Source organism: Seriola dumerili, unplaced genomic scaffold (assembly GCF_002260705.1).
Source record: "Seriola dumerili isolate Sdu_G_001 unplaced genomic scaffold, Sdu_1.0 BDQW01000088.1, whole genome shotgun sequence".
Lineage (NCBI taxonomy): Eukaryota > Metazoa > Chordata > Actinopteri > Carangiformes > Carangidae > Seriola > Seriola dumerili.
The window spans coordinates 6,735,451-6,760,863 of NW_019174343.1; the positions used below are offsets into that span (position 1 = coordinate 6,735,451).

Below are 25,413 nucleotides of genomic sequence, written 5' to 3' on the forward strand. Positions count from 1 at the left end.
CTCTCTTTATACATTCAGTGATACATGTGTAACACTTTTCTGCGCTACTGGCTTCATTAACAGCGCCTAGATTTGTTTGCTTTCACTCAATTTTAACCTTAACTGTACTGAACCTTTGATGTGTGTGACTGTCTACTTTGAGAAAGAATAAAAACTTTTCGTGTCTGTGATTTTACTTGTACCTCCCTTTAACTTTAACACCACACAAACCAAATTTAATCACACTACACTCTTTCAAGTTCCCAAATATAAAGGATTTATTAAACCAAAATGTGGCCTATGTAATGTAAAAATTAAAATATTTGACCCAAGAAATAAAATATAGACCCAGATGCCTCTTATGAATAGATTCCACAAAATAACCTAAGCTTACATCTACATCCTTTACACAATTTTCACTCTTTGTCTTTTTAACCAATTATGCAACTCAACAATGAAATTACATACATTACATACCCTTAATGTTTTTTAACACTGTACCTTTTTAGCAGATGAACTTTGCACAAAAGTATCTTTTTCAAACTCACAGACTCGGTGCAGGCCTGTCTGTAGCTAATGTGCGTTGGGCCACAAAGCAATGACGGCCACTGGATGTGACCGCATTTTAACCAGGGTTACTCACCCCTCCAGAAGTTCAGGTTACCTCAGTCTTTCAGCAAGAATGGCGGCTCTTCTCACCAGTCCTTTACCATGGATAGTTACCATCTCTCGCCATTGGACTCCAGAGGTGCGGCAAAGTCCCGAGGCTAACTGGTTAGCTCACCAATAGCTCGCAGCTAGCTACACAATAGCTGGCTGTTAGCTTAGCAGGAAACTCACACTTACTTCGTGGTTAAAACTTTAACTCAGAATAGCATAATTTACTCCACGGAGCTGGATAGCTTTCTGTTAACACTAACAAAGGCACTTTGACAGAATGAAAGTCCATTAAACAGGGAGTTTATCAAGCGTCATCATCTTCTCCGTCCGGAAATTTGCATTACTTCCCCTTTAAAGGTTATAGGTGTTAGAATACCAGAAATACCAATTTAATAACCATAAATATAAAAAAACACAAAAAATATCTTGGGGGTTATTTAATAAAATAACCCAAGGGGTTACACGTGTCTATAAAGCAACTGATACATCTGTGACAAAGGCTTCTGTGAGCCCTCATTAGCATAAAACATTTTTTATTCAGTTCTTCATTTTTATTTTACATTCATCATAAACAAAGAATGATGTATCACATCAGGAATATATAATCAATATAAGGTTAATTTACCCTTTTATTGTAATAGACTACTTTTCCTTCCATGTGTCTTATTTACCTTTAAACTGGGACATAAAGTATAAATAAATGTTAAAGTTCTGAGATCAGAATAAGAAACGATCAATAACTAGTTTTTGGGTCATTATAAATTTAAAAATTATACAGAAAAAAAATCTTAAGTACCGGTACGAACATAATGAGCTCTCAGTGAATAAAAGAAAAACAATACAAAATAAATAAATGATATTAATAATATAATACTTCATGGTGACAATAATAATGCTTCTCATTTGGTCAGTGTTTGATTTGTTATTTCTTTAGAATACATACAAGGACTCGGGGTAAAAAATAATCTAAATTTAAATAAAGAGTTAAGAAACAATTATTATTATTATCATTATGACATTTTGTCTGCAACAATTAAATCTTTTTTATTTCTGGCAAATTTGAACACAAGGCTTAAGTTTTTACACTTCTCTGCACATTTTCACATGGTTGTTATCACAGTTGCCATGGACAGTTCGTTACGCTTTATATTTGGGACAAATATCAAAAGTAAAAAAAAAATACAAGAATTAAAAAAGGGTAAAAACTGTGAAATCATCAAGTTGACCAGTGTTCAATGACAGCATATCGTAGACATACAGTATGTCTCAGTCAGATTGAATTAGATTGTCCTTTGTAGTTGTTCTTAACTGTCCATCTATAGGTAATCAAGATTATAGGACGGCATAAATACTGTGTATAATAGAGAAATGAAAAAAGGTCACAGTAACATATAAAATTTCAGCAATAAATGGACAAAAATAGAGATAAAATATGGAAGATCAAGAGGAAATTTGCTTCTCAGTTCCTTTATCCACTTAGTCATGTGTATACCTGTAAGTCACTTTAATGTAGGTGCCTCATTGATGGGATGCTACAGACAGAGTGTCTCAGTGGTGGTCATGTTGTCCACTGGATAATGCTAACAGCCATGCTCCTTCTCCTCCATACTAGAAGTGGAACTGTGATGGCTGCTAACGTTGTTGGACACATCTGGGGACATGGAGGACAGCAGGGGGTCAGTTGGGGAAATCGACGACAGGGTGTTGTCCCTTACCAACTCCTTCATTTTACAGGTCCTGGAGTTTCCATAAGGGCCAACATCCCCAGCATCTTCAGGGATCTGGTCAAAGGTGATGGTGCCGTTGTTGAGGTCCAGTGTGGTTGGAGGGGACATGTCGGGAGCCGAGCTGTGCTGGTAGAGATCTGAGGGACAGTCGCCGAGGACAGGCTCCTGTTTAATGGCCCGTGCCATCAACTCTGATGTGCAGACAGATGGAGATGACACCACTGTGAGACCATGAGCCCGGGCCTGGATCTCCAACTCCTTGATGAATAAAGAGATAAACAAAACATGAACCGTCTTACTCAATGCCAAAAATTAAAAATATGCACATCTTCATATATAGTTTTGGGAAAGGTGTTTATTTGTTTTGTCGCCAAGAGTTAGATGGGAAAAATGATACCACGCCCATGTCTGTACGATTAATATGAAGCTACAGACAGCAGGCAGTTCGCTTAGCTTAACATAAGGACTGGGAACAGAGGGAAACAACTACTTTTACTCAGAGGTAAAAGAAAAAAAATCTTGCTTGAAAGCACCTCTAAAACTCTCACACTTTAGATGTTTTTACACAGAGATGATAGTTTGTGGTTTTAAAGGGCACTAAGGGGAATGTGGGTTTGTACAAGTCCTACAAAAGTTGGCTGAAACTCATGTTTTCTGACTGTGTGTGGCAAATCAATCAATCAATAAATCAGACTTTATTTGTGTAGCACTCATACAAAAAATGTAACACAAAGTGCTTTATAGAATAAAAACAATACAGAACAATAAATAAAGCAATAAATAAAAAATAAAACAATAATAACATGCAGGAAGTGAGGAAACGCTATTGTGAAACACCAAAGGCAAGAAAACAAACATAAAGCAATAAAATCCAAAAAGAGCAAGGAGATGTTAAAACCAGAAATAAAAAGTAGCATATTAAAATGAAAACAATCCAGAAAATAAAAACAGAATAAATGGACATGCCAGTAAAATAGCATAAATTGTATAAAGGAAAAAGGTCTTGATTTAGGTTTTCTAAAACCACAACATGTCATTTAATTATAAAACATAAACATAAGATTTGCTCTTTTGTTCAGATTAAACCAACAAGATTGATTATATTAACTAGTGAGCTTTAGAGGTGCTGGTAGGTGGATTTTTTTCTTTCCTTTGGACAGGCTAGCTGCTTCCCCTGTTTCCAGTCTTCATGCTATGGTAAGCTAACCAGCTGTAGCCTCATGTTAAGGTATGAGATATGAGAGTGGTAATGACCTTCTCATCTAAATCTTGACAAGGAAGCAAACTAGAGCATTTATTGCATTGATTGACTAGTCCTTAAGTGCAAAAAAAAAAAAATTATGTCAGTTAAAATATATTAAATAATATATTATATTATATAAATAACAACTTCTTGGTCAAGGCAGATAGAACCTGCTTCTGCTCCAGATTTCTGCCTCTTAAAGAGAAGTTTTTCCTGGCCACTGTCACCAATTGCTCGCTCATGGTGGGAATCATTTGATCAGTAACCTGCTCTATATGAAAAATGCCTTGAGATCACTTCTGGTTTGATTTGATTCTATATAAACAAAAGTTGACTTGACTTGACCTTGACCCTACAATATTAATATGTCATTATATGCTTCTAATTACCTGTGATGTTAGGATTCTAACCTTAGCCTCTAGGCGTTGCACAGATTAATGAAATATCCTGAAACTGTTTGAATTAGTGAAGCACTATCTGGGCTCCGTTTACTGAACACCTTTGGTGGTTTGTTCCACTTTTTTCCATGATTTAAAAAATTTTACTTTATTGAACTATTTTGTTACTTCATCTTTTTCGCCGTGTCAGACTGACCCACCTGTATACGAAGCATCAGATGGCGGTTTGCGTGCTCCAGCTTCCTCTGTCTGCACTCGAGCTCCTTGGCTCTCTGCTGCTCCCGCTGCAGCTTCCTGATATAGTCCACTGAGGCTTTCAGAATGGTGCCCTTATTCCAGCGCATGTCTCTGGGGTATACAGGAGACAAAGATCTACAGTCAGAGTCAGCTGACCATCTGACCAGAACAGCACAGGATTCTTTACGGCCCCTCTGAGCAAATGAGCTCTACACTTAGACTTTAAGGACACTTGGACTCATGAAGAGGAGGATGTAAGAAAAACAAAAACAAAGCTGATGAATAGACAGACAAACAGACAGCTGGATGGGCACACTCATTCATACACATAAATACAGAGAAAAAAAAAACTCACGGGTCATTTGACTTGGGTATTAAAGTTCCCAGCTCTTTGATGCGGTCGTTGATATTGAATCTCCGTCTTCGCTCAACTACAGTTTCAGGAGAAAAAGCAGTTAGCACAGCAGCCTGGTAAACCAGTCTTTGCAGTATGCGTAGCTTTGCAGGCCACGGAATAACTCAGTATAATAAAAATATATATATATTTTACAAATGTTTTAACATTTTACAACTTCTTTTAAATTATAATATTTAAATCAGATTTTAGAAATGTAGGTTTTTTTTTCCATAGAAATACTACATGCAAAAAGGAAAAGCATAAAAGCTATGAAAATAGCTGAGCTATAAATATTGGATTGGTTGGACTTACTTAAATTGTGGTTGTCCTTCTTCTGTCTCTCTTTAGCGAGAGCACGAACTTCAGCCTCTGTGAAGCAAAGAGAAATGTGAATGTCAGGGCTTTTGAGAAAACGACATAATTTGATTGAATGGGTAATAAGCCAGCAGGTCTACAAAATGATCGCATGGTAGCATTTGATGTACTGTACAGTAAATCTGTCACCGTTTTCTCATGCTGCATAAACACAGCCGACATGAAATCATTCACACGTTCTGATCGTTACAGCAGAAAACAAAGCTACAATCATCACAATTAGCTTCTCGATTACAGTTTATTCATATTGTGTGCGATTCAGTCATACAAAAAATACTGCAGGTACAGATTGAAAACAGTTTACAAAACATCAGTCATCTTTTTCACGCTTCATTTTGCTTTGCTTACCTACTGGAAAGCCCTCTGGCCTTTGATAGTTTTCATACTGGCCACAGGATCCAGGCTTGTCCAGTACTTGCTTCATGCCAGGAGCTGGAGTAATTATGTGGCAAATAATTGACTTAATGGTATCTTGTGCATTTCCAAATTGCACACAATATCGACACTGGCTTACAGTAAAGCTTTCATCTGTACAGTATGATGGAAACGTGTTTTCTTACTCCTTGATCAAACAATAATTTACAATGCAACTGCAAAAATACTGAATCAGACCTTCAGACAAATTACAAACTTTCCATAGTGTGTGTTTTAATGTGATTTGACTACAAGATGAAGTGAGGTTTATTGCACTTGCTAGTCACAGATAAGCGTACTACATTGACTATCAAGTGATTATACAGTCTGAATTTATAGCTCTCACTTCAACTCAGCCCATATGATGCCTAAGAACAGTAAATCAACAGGGAAAAAAGAATGATCAAGTGTTTCTGTTTGTGGTTTACCTGTGTATTCCCTTTTAATGTTGGGCGGACAGGAGTTGCTGATGGCGAGGCCCGGGAGTGGAAGTCCTTGATTGCCATACACATCAAGAAGGTTGCCAGACACAGGGAGCTGCAGAGCATAAAACAAAATATCCAATGTGTCGTTATAATAATTATAAATAACAGCTGAGTATTGTATATTACTTAAGAAATGGACATCATCCCTTTGAAGTCATATTTACAAGATCTATCCTTGAAAAATTACCGGGTTGTTAATTTGGAGTCCTGGGTCCATGAGTCCAAGAACATCTTCATTGTAACTTGACTCCAAGCTAATGATATCATCAATGACGTCATCCATCTGTGTAACATAAAATCACATTTGAGTTCATGATTAAAAAAAAAAAAACATATTTGTGATTACAGTTGGTCAGGGTTTCTGAGTTTGATGAAGTCAGTGAGCGAGGCGTACTTCTTTTTCACAGTTGGAGCTGAGGGTGAGCAGGGCCATGGGACTGTTGGGGGCGCTGCTGCCGTGCCCGGGCGGCATGCCGTGCTCAGGGGGCTGGCTGGGGCACTGGCTGCCGGCTTTACCACCCAGGGTGGTGGACAGATACTGCCTCACCTGCTGCCTCTGAGCCTGCTGGATGTGGTACTTGGTGGGATTCTCCAGGTGGGACTGAACCTGCGAGAGCAAGACATAGACATTTGTAGAGATTTTCAGTTAATTCTTTCATCAAGTCTAGTATATGAATGTTTTTAGTATTAGTAGATTAGAAGACAAGGATTAAAGACCGCAAATAATGGTTAAAAAACATCAATAATCATTTTTTAGCAATCTGTGGAAACATATTTAAAGGAAACAAAATAACTGTGAATATTTATTTGAAATAAACATTTGAATGTGTTCAATTCAAATAAGTAAAATCTGTAAAACTAAAGATGTGTTTGATTCAGTTTCATGTTAAATGTCAAATCATGAGCTTTGCAGAAGGGATCAAGCTGTATTATGACGACTGGAAACTGAAAACACCATTTTAAAAGCCACCTTTCGAGTCTGACTGCTGTCATGTAATTTGTATAATTATGCTGTAGATTTTGTTGTAGAAATTGTATTCAAACAGATCTTTCTTCTCAAATTACATTTCAAATCTTTAAATTGCACAGGAAAACTACAGACTGATCTGAAACGTACAATGAATATTTTAATAGCGTCATTTTCCCACTGACACTGGCTAACTTTATTTAAGGGAGACTAAAACTCTCCTCTCCACAAAAGAGACACTGTGGAGCGTTTCAGCCGTGTCACATGATCTATGACCAGTTAAAGTCATGCAGCAACTCGACAACTAATGCAGCAAATACAAACAGTTTTGCATCCACTAGCGTCACTGTGTATCTCCGATAGCATCAACAGCTGCAAACAGTGTTGAGGAAGTGTGGCTAACAAAGTCACAGTATGTAATGGCACATAAGTAACTGCTATTTCAAGCATGAGACAGAGATGAAATATTAGCTTTATCTTCAGGTTCTGTCGTAGTCCAAAAATCTGTTGCTGCTTTTTTGTCTTTGTTTGTTTTTTTTGGAATAACATATATGAAATTAAAAAAAAAAAATCAACCCATCTCACCTGATAGTGGCTGTATTCAAGCATCTCCAACATGTTATTAGAGTGGTAATTAATAAAAACAATCTACATACAGTATATAATCCCTTTATCTTGTTAGCCTACAGTGCGGACGGCAAGCTAGTTTGTGCAAATATGAGAGCAGTCACTAGTCCTGCTTAATTTATCCAGGGCTGAAGGCTCATTAGTTATGCAAGTTAGGAAATGGAGGAGGACACCAAGACTCATCCTCCCACTGCTTTGTTGTTCCAGCTTAACTATGAATTTATGTCTTTATAGAGCCCATTTGACGTCACCACCTCCAGCGCACAAAGGAGTCTTTCTACTGGTTGGCAAGTAGTCTGCGAACTGAAGCTTGCTTAAGGCCAACTAACATTTAATCTTTAGTTCTGCTCATCTAGTATAAAACATTATTTGTTCTGAGCACCAGGAACACAATTGACACCACTGTTTCTCAACAGGCTAGCCATATTAAAACCCAAATGTATGGTGTGTTTACCAACCCACCCATTTTTTGGATTTTTAGAGGTTAACTACATTTAACCATGAATTGTTACGCAGTCACATTTGAAGGGTAAACAAGGTGAATGGCCTCATTCAGGCTGACAGCATTTTCAGGCTCAGTGGTTTCTGAGAAACATATTGAATTTGACTCTTCAGATATGGTTTTGTCCATCTTAGGTCGCATCTCTTTGTACTAGAAAGCGTTTGATATCCACCCTGATAGTTACAGCAGAGCAGCAGTCAATGGGAGTTTATCTCCTCCAGAAGCTTTTTATAGGCTTTATTTTTGTGAATCAGTTGATCATGGCGCCAAGCACAGTCAATGGTGCACTGCGAGGGGCCCAGAGGGCGTGGTGATTGACTTCTAAAAAAATTTTGCAGTCAGGGATGCGTGGTGGAGCTCCAGTGCTGGTGGAGACAAGAGTGAAATCACGACACATCCGATGATGCGGTTCCCTTCAAAAGTGGTGAAAGATGCGCAATCAGAAGGAGGGGGATGAAGGGCTGGAACCGTAAATCAATTCAGCTTGGGAGAGCAGTGGGTTCAGCCGTCAAGAATTGTGATATTATGAGGAAGGAAAGGGACATGCCAAAACATCAATATTTAGACCTACCAAGGACCTTCCATTTGCTCTAATATTTCAAAAAAAAAAAGAAAAAAGACCTGACCTGTTTCCCAACTCTGGCTTGAATCACATCCTTAAAGACTTGTAGTGGCTTCTCACATGAGGAGAAGAGCCCAGAAAACACTAGCCAGGTCTCCATAAATAGAAGTGAAAAGTCGGCAAAACGCAATTGTGAATGGTCTGTGTTCCCACTGAGTGATGTTATATAAATAAAGCAGGGCTTTCTTTCCTTGCGATATTGTTCCAATTAAACGTGACGATGAAGTTCCAGCATCTGCCTCTCAGTTGGCACTGGCTCCCTGGGGCATGTTACGGCAGGCGCCACAACTTGAACGCGAAAAAAGTGTTTCCATTTCAATTATGCGAAACATAATTGCTTTGTTGAATAGTCTGAAAAACCACCTCACGTGAGCATATCTTTTTTGTTTTTTTTCTTTACTCAGTTTCAAATTGTGCATTAAGCAGCTTAATGGAAACGCACCTACTGTTGTTGTAAATATTGCGTTGTAGTAAATAAAAAAGCAAATGCTTTCTCTTTTCTCTTGTCACTTAAATAAGAAATTCTGAATCTCAGTAAGTGTGGGTTCATTTGGTGAAATGGAAATAAATGAATCATGTTCAGGAGTAATACACTAACAAAAGCAGGGAAACCAAACATTGAGTTTGTAGCCGTCTGCAGAATGACTGAGTGCACAAGACAAGGCTTTGGCAAATACATCTGCTTTTACATGAGTGAACTTCTGGTGACGCATAAGGCTCTTTGTCCATAGAGTACAAACAGTCAGTCCATTTAACTTGAAATCATGCTCTACAAATGTTTAAGCACACAACCATCTGAAATTGTTAATATAAAAGAGAAAAGTCTTTTTTTCCAGTATTATTTAGTCTACAGTCAAATATTTTCCAATTTGATATGATGTTTAAACTGAAGTTGCATTCAAGGATAAAAGTAACAATGTCCATAGACAACTGTCTTTTGTTTTTATTTGAAATGTTTATTTAGGACATTTTATTCACAATGACTTGTTTGTTCCAAGCTCACAGCAACACTGGATGAGCTGTGTGTGCCAGCAATACTATCACTGTAGCTTTTTAGGCTGTAATTAATACTCCACAGAGGGATAACATCAATGTCACACCAGAGTCTTTTCCAATTTGGGCTCTCTAATTTAACCGTTGAGTACTTTGCCACATTTATTAATGCAAGTGCAAAAAATGCTTTGCTCAACTGAAGCATCGATTATTTACAGTGTTGCAACTTACATTTTGTCACCGTCCACGAAGATATGAATCTGCTTTCATAAGCAGAGCGCACAAAGAAGCAAGGGTTGATATACTGCATTGAAAGCCGATTTTATGCTTCTTTATTCACGATGTTGAAATGTAAACTCCCCACCAGAATCCAACATTTACCCAAGGATTTAAGCTGCCTATCACCTTCCTCACGTGTGATGAAGCCTTATCGGCCGTGCGGGTAATTAATGCAAACGTCTGCCGCTGCATCTCGTGTAACGCTGCTGGGACACACAGCATCGCGTCTTTGTCTGGATTATTGGAAACTCACTAGGAGCTGGAGAGGTGAGCACAAACTCAGGGGATGTGCCTCCTGGCTGGACAGAATCAAACAGAGAGGATATTCTTTGTAAACTCATAGTAGAGCGTTTCTTTGTCTCCCCCTTGACAGTGTGGCCTTTTCCCTCAGCCAAACCTTTGGGTTGAAGGGGAACTATTAACAAGGGATGTATTTCATTTATCCCTACAGCAAGCCGAGCTCTCACTTTATTCATAGACTCTTTGTGAGACAGAGGTTTATTACCTTCTCAAGAAGAGCACATGGGTCCATGTTTTAGACTTCTGCCCTGAGGACCAATAACATTTCGAGAGATAGTCGTCACTCCTTGACCCCTGAAAAGAAACAGATCCATTCATATCTCTCCGCCAGCTCCACTCGGTTTCTTACATCCTTGGCAGTCAGCCACACTTGAGGGCATTTCGTCAAAGGAGGACGCTAAACATTTACTGTCTGCTAAAATTTAATAGGATGGCTACATTAGAACTACTAGCTACTGAGATGTTTGCTTTCAAATCACATCAAAGGCAACCACTTGTCAATAACTCAAGTGCACAGCGAATGATTTAACAGCCACATGAATCATAAAGAGAGACATTTCTGCAGTAAAATATTACCCTTCAATGTCGCCATATGCTCTTATTCTTGGGAGCAACTGAATTCTTAAATGCATTAATACAGCTACAGTTGATTTGATGGTGATGCAGAGATTCAGCTTTAGAAAATATTACATCTTCATAGCTTTACAAACAAAATAAACCACAAATCTAAAGCAACGTTTATTGAGGCCAATATGTACTCAAAAAGAAGTACGTCATGTTGTCCACCATTAGGTTGGCACATGACGTGTTGATATTTCTTGTGTAAAAGTATAAATTTTGGGATAATGGTGGAGCTAGAGGATATATAACAGAAGTCACCACAAGACTCATGTTTCAGGAACAAGGCACAAACCTAATGTTATTAAGGACCCAGACCATCAGTTCTTTGATAACACACACACACACACACACACACACACACACACACACACACACACAGGCACACAACATCTACACTCATTACTCTGGATGCAATAAAACCTGAGTAAGTCAAAAGCTGGTAGCAGTAATTTATCAAAGCACCTGTTCACAAACATTAGCATTAAAACATTATTTTCAACTGCTTTGATTTTTCTGGGTGCGAACCAGCCCATCCTCCCTCCACCAGTCTTACCAGTCCAGCAATGGATTCATATCATTTACTGTTTTTAAACTTCACTCTGTTTTAATTTCAGGAATATAACTAATTTTTATTATGGATTATTATTACACAGTAATAAAAAAAATAACTGATAAGAGTATCGATAAAATCCTAATGATGATGTGACTTCCTCAGGTTATATTTTCTGTCCGACCAAAAGTCCAAAGTCCAGTCAGTTCCTCCAATGGCTACTAGAGTCTGGCTCAATCCCCATAGAATCACATGTTAAAATGTCCAACTTTACAGCAGAAATAAACACTTTTACAGCCTGGTAGAAAAAACGGTTTTGGTCTCTATAGCTAATTTCCCCCTTCATGATAACTGTACATGGTGTGAATTATTATATAATTATATATAATTATACAATACATAATCATATAATTCACCTGTTTACATTTTATTAAGACTTAAAAGTTGCAAAATTGAGGTTATGGCCTTGCTTTGAGTGACAGGTGGGTGCCATCACAGCTGACTTGCCACTAGATGTCTACCCTCTAGCTGTCTGCTGGGAATTACCTCAGCTAATTCAAGTAAAAGAGTGTGCCCTTTCATGTGTGTTTGTGGTGTCGATGCCTTTAGGAGGATTTTTTATGCAAATATCAGATAAATAACTTCACTTGTTGTGCAGTTAATTGACTAACAGAACATGAGCTTTTTGAGGTGAAGGAAATTCTATAATTCTATTTATATGTTATCACTAATTAGGTTTCTGCATCAGCACTCATTATACCTGGCTTCTTAGCTTAGCTCGCTAACAAGCTAATTATAGAGGAAATTAAGTAGCCTTAGGTTAGCCTTCAAGCAAGAGAGCTGTGCTAACGATGCAAATGGGGCCACATGTTTGCCACAGTTATTGACCCAGCATTGACCGAAGTCTCAGCTTCCGCATACCCCACCTCTTTACCCATTTTTAGATTAGCTGGGAGTTAAGCAGAGTCAGACACTGCCAAGATGGCACCCGCAGAGCAGCCCACTCTGACCATCAAAACTCCTCAGAAACCTATGGATGACATCACAGATACTATTTCCATCTTTATATATGGTCAATGTTTTTTTCTCAATACAGGCTGTGGGCATTTCTCTGTGGATTGAGCGTTTCTTTTGTTACAGGTATTCATGTGAAACCTAGACCTGCTTTACAATCAAAATAACACATTGCACAGTGCAAATCTCACTTTCTACAATATGTGGCCTTTAAATTGCATATTTAAAAGTCCAGCTCCATTACAATCCAAAACAGTGATTCATATGGCAGAGAGGTTAAGATGAGGTTCTTTTAACTGCCACCAACTTGTTGCTTCCAGATTCCTGGGTTGTTTTCAGCTGATCTGAATCACAGTGAATAATGCAATGTAATGTTTACTGACTAAGACATTTGGAGTGGCCAACACCAAAACTGCACAAATGTCACATCAAGCAACCTGTTGTGGTGGATCTACTTAGTGTTAGCTGAAGGAATGCTTAGACAACATAAACATGACTAATATAGAATAAACTACTATTAAATAAAGTTTTTAAATAAATATAATAAATGTGGTTGGTAAAAGTTTTTTTCAGAGTAGAGCCAGTCTCACTGAACCACATGTAAAACAGACTGTAAGACCTGTATTGTTGGTGATTCTGGTTTCTACTGTTCACTCATTAGCATCTGTAGGTGCTAGTAGACAGAAGTAATCTGGTATCAGCATGTGTTTATTTAGACCTCATAGCACTGAATGGTGATATTTATCTGCTTTGAGGGAAATGACAAACTAAAAAGTTGCAAGATCAAGATCACTGGTGAACTTTTTTCCACTTTTACAGATTTAGATCTATGAAGAGGAGACACAGTGTTTGTTCTATAGCATACAACAGCAGAATGTTTTCTACTCTCATCTCTGATCCTCCACTTCAGCCCACACGTCAGATAAAGAACACGAGACCTATCATTAGTGGAGTTTGTATGGAGTTCGCTGTTGCACAAAACTATAGACTGAACCTCCCTTGTTGGAAACAATTGTGAATAAGGTTTCTGCAAAATGTCAAAAAACTTTTGGACATCTTGGACTTTCGGTGCTACTGGATCTCCAGGGGCCTCTCCAAGGATATTAGCATCTTAACACGTGATGGACTTTCACCAGTTCATAGCGGTGTCACTGTATCGCCTCTAAAGTCGGACCAATAGACCAAAACCATTAGAAACCTGCGTACGATGGACATGAGGTTGGCATGGAGGAATGCAAATTTGGATATGTGATGTTTTTGTTTTTTTACCCATGGTGAGACCCCTGGTCTCAAATTGAGGGTAATTTGTTATTGTAAAGTTTGGAAAATTCTGAAACACAAGAAAAGTTTTTTTGTCCGTTCAAGCTGTTGTCAACAGTGGTGTGGCAGCAGAGTGCTGAACCAGAGCTTTTCCTGATGGGCTGCTACACAAACTGGGCCGGTGGCTCAATGTGAAAAAAAAAAAAGATGAAATATCAAAGAGAGACAGACAACAAGCAAGAGGGAGAAAGATAGATGAGGCTGTGAGGCTTTGATGAGCTGATCGGCCCAGCGGAGCCCACTCTGGTTCTATGTGACCGCCATCTTCCTCACGTGTCTCCCTCTCCAGCTAACTACGTTCTGTTCAGTTGCCCAGCTCCACCCACACTCTTACTTTTCACATGTTTGTATCTTTATCATCATTTAAACACTGAGGCAGCAGTGGACTGTGGCTGACATGTTTTACATGGTTCAGCTTAAAAAGATACAGAGCTGAGGAAGTTAAAATCCAGAAAAATCCAAATGCTTCCGATAGTTGTGCATCAAGCAGCAATAACTGCAGATAACAGGAGGAGCAGAGCTCCCACTACAGCTCCTAGTAGGTCCAGTATAAACACCAGTCAAGTTTTACAGCACAAGCAGTAAAACATTATTTTAAATATGTCTGTTTAGCAGGATAATGTTGTATAGCTTTGTTTTCTGCTCTGGTTTCATGAGAAATTTGAATGCACTAATTTAAGTGTAAAGTCTGTGTGATCAGTTCAGATCTCAGCATGTGTATTCAAGGTAGCTAGACGCTAGAGTGGTGCTCTTCTTACAATCTTTGCACAATTGATGAAGCCTATAGAGAAAAGTACATTTGTGCATATTATAAAACAGATACAAAACATTGATGTAACTAAGGAGCCAACATTTAGGCCAAATGTTCATTTTCCAGGAGGTTTAACTGACTGATACCAACAAAGACACTCTCATAGGTCCAAAGTGATAATAGGAGCTGGATTTTAAGATGAATGAGTACTACATGTGCTGATTTCCGCCATCGCCTCAAGGAAGTAGATTTTGCTTTCTTGCCTAATGCCCTTAGTAACAGTTCTCTACAGCAAATAACAGCTACTGTAGCAACAGACCTCTTCATCAAGAGGAGGAGCCTGGGACAAAGAGATGTCTTCTCTGCTCCTTAGCCTGTGGCTAAAGGGTAACATTAGCAAGAATGTAACATCCTCTTCCAAGAATGAGGCACATTGTCCGAGCCGTGTGGGATTAAGAACATGCACTTGCTTAAGTGACAAACAATAAACCTTAATTTAGCAGCTACATAAATACACAAAGCCTGGTTATAATGCCCAGTGCAGGGCGCTGCACTCTGACAGTGATGCTCGCTGCAACAGAATTAAAGAATGAAGCCATTCAAACAACATACTGTACATTTGTACTGTACTGTTATTATTTTTATTATTATTAATTGGTGCTGCTGTAACACTATTACACCCCAAAGTATCACTGTTACCATTACAACCAGACTGACAGTGCTTGAATACAGCTGCTCCTAGTTTCCTAACTCTCTCCTCTCAACCAAACCGATCGAGGCAGACGGCCGTGCACCCCGAGTCCGGCTCTGTCCGAGGTTTCTTCCTGTTAAAAGAGTTTCTCTTCTCCACTGTCGCTGAGTCGCATGAGTGCTCATGATGGGAACTGTTGGGCTTCTCTCCGTAATATGTGACCTTACTAAGTAAAGTACCTTGAGATAATGCATGTTATGATTCTGCGATATATTCAAAACTGGGTTGAATTGAATATGTTCCCCACAAGCAGCAAGGGTAAGGTCACAGAGTGCAGCACTATCGTACTTTACGAATAACATGCTGTTCTAAAAAACAGAAAGCACAAGTTTGTCAATGTAAAACAGCAAACTGCTAGAGAACTCTTGCAGTGGATTTTGAAACTTGTACAGACATGTCTTTCTCTTTGAAAACATTATCTTGAAGAATCAACTGGAAATTTAGAACAGAGCTTTAGGTATACTCTGATGAGTCAGACAAACAAAAGGCTCTCTTAGCTCAGCTTCGGCTCAGTCTGAGACCTCAGAGTTTTCCCCCCGAATATCAAAGAGCACAAACATGTAGCATTATTCAGCTCAATGTGCCTGGAGTTTGAGGAAAAGGTCAGTGTAAACCACTAATGCCTGCACGTGGAGCTGAATCTGATGATTTTTAAAAGTCAGGGTTTTTCAGGGCCATCAATAAATATATGACTGTATTTGATCCCATTAGTGAATATATCCAAAGTCAATCATGATGTCTTTGGGATAGATCAATTTTATGCTCGTTATGCCCTTTAGCATCTTTAATATGTTCATATACTGGAAAATAGTTTTAGTATGATTGGAATGGCTGAATGCAAAAGCTGTTGTTATGCATAGACATTTAAAAATTAGAACAGCGAGACTGGTGAGAGTGAACCAAAGAATTAAAGTTGCAGCTGAAACGATTATTAGAGCTCAGGGAGAGTGCAGTCAGGTGATAATTCACCATGAATTTGTTCCCTTCACATTTCATGTAGTAAATATTGATTCATGCAGCTTAAAGTGTTTGGAAACAATAAAATTCTAAATGGTATAGATTTATATTAAGACTGATTTATTTAAGAGTTGATCCAAGCGTAAGAACACCAGGATAGGACCCTTAAAATCTGAAGGCGGGTTTGTAAGTAAAATAACACAGTCAAGTTAGTCAAGTTCCAAGAGCAGTAAACTGATCATTGATGTGAAAAGAAATTTAAACCTTAGACCTTTCTCACAGCTGCCACTCTGACATGTCAGAGAAGGAAAAGCACAAGTATATCATTACATGCATTCCATGTAGGTGAGCCAGGCCCAGGGCCCTGCTATGTTGCACATGGTCAATCACTCAGTCAAGGCTCACTTTTTTTCATGCTATGACAAGTCAAAATGCCTGCTGTGAAAAAAAGTCTATTCATCATTGATTTTTCTAATGGCAATTCAACATTTTTATGACAGTGTTTTGGCTGTTTTGGTCCATAACACAAATTTAGAATTTCTTTCTAAACTGCCACTGGTGAAGCTCCTCAACAGTCATTGTTCTATAACAACCCTGATAACATCTAAGACGACATGGATGTACGCACAACTCAGCTCCGAGGAGAACAGTTGCAATACACAGACAAGAAAACTTTCCTAGCTGTAGTGTACCGTGGAAGCAAAAGAAAGGTCCCATTGTGTGAAGTCAACTCTGACTTAACCCCGACCAATAATTTAGTTTGATAGTTTTTAGTTTGATAGTTCTCGTTGTGATGCGTCTGGGGAGAACTGTGGATCATGGATAACGCTATAACTTTATAATTGATTATTTTAAATGTAATGTTTTTCTTTTGTTAGTTTCTGTGGAGATTTGACTGTCACTGTACCGCACTTTATCTGTGGAGTTTGTCACTTGAGGGTTAGAGGAGATGAGTTTTAAAGGATCTTTCCCACAGTTAAGCAATACAGGAAATAGATTTTGGACAAAATATTGCATTATTCACAGTAATGCATGTCTGCAGGGGATCTTTACAGTGCTATGTGATAACTTAACACAGCAGCTGTATGTTGTTCCAATAGTAAAAATTCACAATTGCTGTTACTTGTACTTGCTGTCACACTTTTGTTGATGTTAGATGACAAACATATTGCTTGTAGATTATTCTGGATCAAGAAATAAATCGATCAAGTATCTTAAACTAAGATAAATGCTTTGTTATATCCTGTCCAGGTCTACAACACAGATAAAAAAAAATCTAAACTGTAAATACTTTTTTAAAAAGCTTAAGGGTAAAGACATAGAAATAAATTACTCTATTATATGGAAACAAAGTTACGCAGATTATCTCTCTGAATTGACAGTTTCTTTCTGCTTGGAACTTGGAGGTGCAAAAAGGGTGAGGATGGCAGCTGTGATAGTGACTGGCTTTAGTTTAAACTCTTTTTCTTACAATATTTTTACTGTTAAGGCTGATTTTTTTTATTGTATTAGGAGAACTGAAGGGGGGCTGTGGAGGGAGAGTTGTTGGCAAAGACACTACATGAGGTGAAAGGGGCAGGTGCATGGTAGTGTTCCTAAAACAATGTTAAAAAAAACAAGTTAATTATTTTAGTTGAATGGTTTATCAAGAGCTGCCGCAGTGGCTGTGACACACAGCTCACAGAGGCACTTTAAAAACTTCCACACCTGAATTTCTGTACCACAATTTGCATATAAAATCTTGCTCCTTCTTGGAGTCGTAAGTCCAGGTGCTCCTTCTAACTGTGACTCAGAACCTGCTGGAGAATCATCACATTTTTTACTTTTCTTCAGTATCAGAGTAATCCAGTGATGCTTGTCTGTATATTCATGGGTACATGGGCGAACAAGAACCGCTAATAGCCAATTCGGCACACTTTTGATGTTGCTAACTTGCCAAAATGTAAATTTAGGCTAAAATCTGAGTTCAAGTTGTAGCCGGCAAGCAACTATTTTTACTTTACTGTCTGTTTACATCCCCCAAAGTTATGGAAAGTGAGAGTGAGAGAGGAGGCTCACTCTGACAGACTTTAATGATTTAATTATCTTGCAATGTATCAATTAATTTCTTTCTTAAATGAGCTCATGTTTGAACATATTTGTTGCTGACTTATGAAGTAAGTGAGTGTCTAATAAATGTCTGCCTGCCTTTGCCTTGATCCCTGATCACTTGATTCTCAGAGGGGTCAGAGGTAACCTGGCTAATTAAGGGTCCCTCCTCCCCTTCTGGATAACCTCATCTGAGCTTTATGTTTTCACTTTCATGGTCCAGCAGTTCTGCCTGGTACTTCTAAGCTAATTTTGCCTCGCCTGCACGGTTTTAGGGGGGTCTCTGATAATCCACAGACAGGTTAGGTTCAAACTGTCAAAAAGGGTTTGTCCAGGAAACTGGCATTGTTGTCTAGAAAATGATACAGTATGAGAAAAAGTTCCTCCAAACTGTTTCCCCAAGTAGTTTTCCTGCTTGAGTATTAGTGCAACCGTTCTTACAGAGGAAAAACAGTATAATTATATTCCAGTATAAGCCTCAGAGCATCATCCCACTGCAGTCTAATGTTATTATGAAGGAAAAAAAACAACAATATAGTAATTTTCTGTTCTGCACATGGACACAAAACCACGTGAAAATAGAGAGCCATGTACCAAGTGACAGTGTCGCAGGAATGGTATAGTGCTAAAGGATTATGTTATTGTACAATCAATAAATACACTGATAATGTCAAAGATGAAAATGGTACTTCATACAAGTTGACAAGTGATGTCATTTATAACCTTATTTCCATCACACAACAGCAGAGACGTTACACTCATCTTGCAGAACTTATTGGACTTAATGATATCACATGCATATATCTGTGCTAACTGGCAGAAATGAAGATTTCTTTTTTTAACTCATATGGACAGAAAATCATTAAACCGAACACAGACAACTATATATCAACAGTCTGACAGTTGGAATTTTTTTCACAGCCATTTGTAATTCCTGTGGAGTTGAAAATTGATAACTGGTCCTGATCTTTATGGCCTCAAAATACAATGATTAAATGTAGTAAAGATGCATTCATCTCAGCTATCTAAAAGATACTGTCTTCCAAAAAACCATCTTTGTATTCTCATGTGTTATTTGGTCTATTTGGTCACACCAGGAATAAAATGAATGAAAATATGTCAGTATAGTGGAGCAAATAGGATTAAATGAGTTGAATGCCAAATGTCTGGAAACAGGAATTCTGTCAAGAGATAATCCCCCCTATGGATTTAACACAGTCCACTCTCAGAGGACTGTATTTGTCTCTCAGGCACTGACACACATGGAGGAATTCCTGAAGCCAAAGTCCACAATCCTGTTGAATTTCTAATTTAAAGAAATGGAAATTTTGCATGCAATTCAATTTGCAATACCTGGAATCAAGGATACACAAGAGAGCTTCCACTGCTATGTTGTTTACAAAACAATGTCACCTTTCACATCACGGCTCTCGCTCACACAGGTGTACCAGACTGTTGGTGGTCTTACCTTGAGAACTTCCATGGGCGACTGGCTCACAGCAGGCCAGCCAGGGGGAGGCGTGACATGGACAGTGAAGGTGTGCTGGTTGCCGTGGCGCTGAAGGTCCCTGGTCCTCCTTTCTCGGTCCTCCCTGCGCTCTTGACCCCGGTGACAGGCAAATACTGGCTGCTCTCCGAGCCGGACCTGTGACGTCACGGACGGTAGAGGGGGGGGACTCTGGAAGCGTTTGCAGAGGCCATGCAGGTCCGGGGGAGCACTGAAGACCCCAGCCCACCCAAGGGCAAAGAGAAGAGGGAGGAGTTCAACAGACCAGGCTAAACAACATGCTGGTGTGCACAGTCACTGGCATTACTCTGAGCCATCCTGAGCGAGTGAGCAATATGTGGTATTGTAGTGGAGTACAATATGATGATTGAGAGAGAGGGAAGCCAGAGATTCTTTTACTGAGAGTAAGTTATTGTTCTGTGAATGAGAGTGAAAGAAGCAATATGAGAAAGGGGTGTTAAACATCAGCACAGTGCTTCCTACACGTTAGTAATTCAGACTGCTCTGACTGAATATGCGAATAAATGTAAATGTATCCTGAATTACAATAATAATCATACTTCATGCCCCATTGGGCTGCATTTAGATTATAACAAGCTGTAAACACTGCATACCAGCAAACAGTTTACACACAGCATTTACTGCACACACTCAGTAGACACTGAGAAACAGCTCATTTGGAGTCATGTTTGTGTCCACCTGAAGTATAAATCCAATAGTGATTCTCCTTTTAGCTCTGCTTTAGTCTCCACTAACTCCTGAGGGAAACATCTGCCTCTTTAGTAGCTCAGTGCTCCACTATGTCCACTAGCTAGGTCCAGCTAGATGCTAACTTGAGCCCCTTTTCCACTGGTCAAAAGTTTACGTCATGCTTTTGCAGGCAATGGAAAATGGTTGAATCGGTAATTACACCTGGGTCAAATGACTCTGCGGTAGACGCGGGTATTTATTGGCTCTCGCACCGACTGGCAGTGATGTAAATGTAAGACCCGGGTGAACCCGCTAATTTACATCCCTTTTTTTTTCCTTTTTTTTGAAAGAGTGAGCTGCAGCCCTGAAATAAGTTGTAAGAAAACACAATCACAGATCGAAGCGTCTCACACAGAGGCTCCGACATGTTTACAGGAGCACAGAACCGGGGATGAGATGTGACAGATACGTTTTACCAGTCTGCACGGCAGCTAGCAGGTTACCCTTTCTCTTCTGCATCTGTGTGTGTGCTCTATAACTGCACGTGATGACATCACTCCTTGGAGTTGTGTGTGTCCTCAGTCTAAACAGAAGTGGCAGTGGAAAAGGGGTCAATAGTGGGTTAAAAAACCTGCTTATACCTGCTAATTTTGGTGTATATGTCTGGTGCTGCCGCGTCTGAAAACAACACTAATGAGAGTGCTGAGACTGAACCAAAACATTAAAGTTCAGTGATAATTCTTGGTGGATTCATCAAGACATATGATCCCTTCTACATACACGTCCACTGTTGCATGTAGAAATATTGATTAGAGCAGCTTTAAGTCACAATTTGTCATAACTCCAAATTAGCCCATATTCAACAGAACTGAAAGCCAAGTCCAAAGAACTGAGTCATTACTGCAGTTGTTAATTCTGTTAATTAGCCCACCATCAGCAGCCAAATTTAGTTCACCCTCCATGCTCTGCCAGCTCAAAGAATGAATGAAGCTGGTGGTAAGCTGGTGTGGATTATGTGCCACCAGACTCCAAAGGTCTGAGGCAGCACAATACCTGTACCCCTTTGGAAACCATTTAATCACTTCACGGCTTTACTCATGCAATAGCACACAAAGCAAAAACTCAGTCTTTCCGATCTGAGTTCACCCTCTCAAATGTGCAGCATGTCTGAGCGGACAGCGCCTGCACATCCCAAACCGAAATGGATCTGGCAGTGCACACGCTGTCAGGATGAGGCATTCCCTGGGAAAATGATTCTTTTGATAAAAACCACTTCAAATCCTCTCAGCCTGTGCAGCTGTGTGATAATCGCACTAATTAGGCTGGTATGCCAAATCTAGCCCCGGTCTACAGCTATCACTTCAACATCACCAGTGGCAGTGCTTCAGGACTGGGATAGAAGCTCAATGATCTTTTTTGTTTAGTTTTTTTTTCTCTGAAGAATATCTCAGTTATTCACAAAAATCTGCACCTTCTTTCTTAAAATTGTGACGATTCTTTTGGATGTTGCTCGTGACTAGTGCTACTTCACCATTGTAAATCCTATCCCCAGATCCTGGGGCAAAAGTGTAATTTATTTAGTCAAAGTGATATGAATAGTAGTTTTCTTAGGAGTTTGTCTAATTGTACTGGCTGTGACTGTTCATTCATATTTCTTTCATATTTCCAAGAATTTTTTTTCCCTGTAGATTATTTCCCAAGACAAGACCTTCACAGAAACATTTTTAAATAAATAAATAAATGAAGATTAACAGCAATAGAGAGCAGGAAATTTATTTGTCAACCCTTGTGTTTTGTTGATATTGGCTTTATTTCTCATTATTATTTGGTAATGGTAAATGGACCGCACCGCGTTTTCTAGCCTTATCGACCACTCAAAGTGTTTTACACTACAAGTCATTTACACATTCACACAGCGCTTCTCTATCAGACACACACACACACACACACTGATGATACATCAGGGGCAATTTGGGGTTCAGTATCTTGTCCTAGGACACTACAAAATGTGGACTGGAAGACCTGGGAACTGAGCAACTGACTTTCTGATTTGTGAACAACCCACTCTAATAATGTAATGCTTTGTAGAAAGAACTGTCAGTAAATACAAACATCACTGTATTGAACCATGTTTTACAGCTGAGGTTTTCATACTTTCATTTTCTGTACTTCTGAAGCATGTCATCAATTCAAAATCAGGTTTATACACAGTTCTCATAAATTTAGGAAAACAAATAAATTAAAATAACAATTTATAATTATATGTTTATTTTACATTGTTGTTCACTGGGTTTGGTAAGTTACAAGAAAATAAACAGTAATTTGATTAATGTAAATTACATTTATTGATTTACTGCACTTTAAAAATACATTGATATCCATGAGAAAATAATGCATTTTCATTTTTTAAATTAGACTTGTGCATGTAAGTGAATGTATGTAAACAATGGGTGATAATTGCATTTTAAAGAGGACATTAAATGTTATGATGTATGTCCAGATGACCTCACAGCATTGGTTATGGCCATAATCCATGTCAAGGTCAGTAAAACCAAATTTTGAACCTTGAATTTTGGATGCATGACTTTTAGCAGTACTAAGTGAGTGTCAGTCTCAGTAAGTCAAGTGACCTTAATGAAGAACTGTGAAAATAACTGTTAAATCACCAAAATGTCATTTGACTTTAATTTACTGACCTACAACTTAATGGGCTATGTGGACTGAAATTGTTGTATTTGTGAGCATGGTGCTAACAGTCACTGTAACCACACAAAGCAGTGCACAACTGAAATGAATTAACTTAAATTATTTTGTGTGTGTGCGTGTAAAGTAAAAAATCAATTCACATGACGTTTTCAAATTTTGTTCCAAAGTCACAAATGTGGTGTTCACTGTTTAATTCGGATGTATTATTACCATTAAATTCAAGATAATCGGGTATATTTATTCATTGTATTAACTGCTATTGTCTGCACTGTCAACATTAGTTGATAGTGTATATACTTTGATCCAGAGGTTTTCAAACAACTGTTATACCAGGCTTGGATGACCAGAGCATCCACCAAGTGCATTCAGAAAGTATTCAGACCCCTTAAATTTTTTTCACATTTTGTTATGTTGTAGCCTTTTACTAAGATTAAAAAAAATATAATTTTTCCCTCATCAATCTACACTCAATAACCCATAAGGACAGAGTGAAAACTAAACTGAATTTTAGAATATTTTTGCAAATTTAATAAAAAGGAGAAACTGAAATATCATATTGACAGGAGTATTCAGACCATTTGCTGTGACACTTGACATTTAGCTCAGGTGCCTCAATTTCTCTTGCTCATCTTTGAGATGTTTCTTGTTTGATTAGAGTCAAAATGTGAAAAAAAATAATTGAAGGGGTCTGAAAACTGCACTGTAACTGTGGAGTGGAACTACAGTTACATTCATTTATGACAATTAACAAAACACAAAGTTACCTTACTGACTTGAATCTTTTCACTTCAGTTAAGTTGGTGCCCTGTAGTCCTTTCTCATTAAATATTTGCAAAGCCATCTTTTATTTTAAATCCTGCCTTGTTCACATCATGTTTGCCAGCCGGCAGTCTTCTTCTTCACTGCTTTTGTGGGGACTTAGCTTCTTTGCACACTGTTGCCACCAACCGTCAATTAGCAGAATTGTCTGCTATCTGTTTTATTAGTCCCTTTCCCAATGTTATAAAAACTTAAATCAGTACGTAATTGTTGGATGGGGCCATGATATTCATGTCAATGTTTCAGCCTGTAAGCAGTCAGCATAAGCGAGAATACATCGAGCTTGACCTAACAATCAACAGTCTAATGACATGTATCCCTGGAAGCCTAAAGAAGATAAAAACACAATTTATATCCATTAGTTATGTTAATAGTTAATGAGTATGTACATATGAAAACACTCATCTCAGCACAACTGGCCAAAAAAAGAGAAACAGCATAAGCCATGTTCTACCCATATCCACTCTTGGTAGTTTGTTCCTTAAATATGCATTAGGAAATATGTTAGTCACTTAAATTGCAGAATCCAATATCTACGATATCTAAACAAAATAGATCAATGAGCTGACGTGACGCTGGACTCACACATGACTCAGCTGACTGCTGCTGACCATTCACTGCTCATGCTTTCGCAGAAAAGGCAGTGACACTTCCTGACCACACTGCAACACCTTTACCCACAAATAATGTCAATCATCTGTTGAAATGCTGCATCTCAATGGGTAAATTCACTGTGTCGCCATCAAAATCAGTCCCATTGACTTGTTTGTAAACTTGTTGACAGTTAATTCTGTGAAAACCGCAGAAAGCCATTTCTTCACAGTCTGAATTTAACAAAGCGTGGTGAAGATGATTAGTGTGCATATGTAGCACAGACACACAACTGATATGTTGCCAGTTGTGAAAATGTTAAAAGCTGAAGTTTAACACACTTATGCAGTTGCTTTTAAAAGACACCCATCAGTTAAACATGGAAAAGGACACATGGGAACACAGGATACAGCATTTGTCACCTTTATAATCAACCAAAAAGACATGAATGTCCAAAATAAAAAAAAATTAAAACTTAAAGAGGATAAAAACATGTTTCTTACCTTTTTATTTTCATGTTTGTCCCTAAGGGTCCCCACTGCAGTGTAGCTGCGGTTTGAGGAATTAGGTCCTTTTAAAGTGCTGTAGGATGGCAGGACTTCCTGGTGTGACACAATAATGTCTCACTAGCAACTTGACACAGTGACAAATCCTAGATGTCTTGACATTTGTGGTTTAATTGGACATACTGGTTTAAGGAAGGAGGCCGGGCAGTTTTGTAGTTTTGCAACATGAGCAGTTATCTAGCACACAATCTCCATTCACTGCAACTGGTGAGTGGAGCGAGGTGCGTGGTGGATTACAGAATATTGTAGCTAAGAGGTTTTATAAGGTTCAAACAGT

The 25,413-nt window shown here is 38.6% G+C and overlaps 1 protein-coding gene across 1 annotated transcript; it reads right to left on the reverse strand.

Annotated features, from left to right (window-relative positions):
- Positions 1-1,188: 1,188 nt before the first annotated feature.
- LOC111221523 (microphthalmia-associated transcription factor-like) lies at positions 1,189-25,099 on the reverse strand. The gene is made up of 10 exons (XM_022744951.1): positions 25,074-25,099; positions 19,726-19,975; positions 6,310-6,522; positions 6,103-6,198; positions 5,859-5,967; positions 5,365-5,448; positions 4,954-5,010; positions 4,600-4,675; positions 4,208-4,355; positions 1,189-2,624 (listed from the first exon to the last, which is right to left on the reverse strand). The coding sequence occupies exons 1-10, from the start codon at positions 25,085-25,087 to the stop codon at positions 2,220-2,222; spliced, it is 1,452 nt and encodes a 483-aa protein (XP_022600672.1). The 5' UTR covers positions 25,088-25,099; the 3' UTR covers positions 1,189-2,219.
- Between the last annotated feature and the right edge of the window lie 314 nt (positions 25,100-25,413).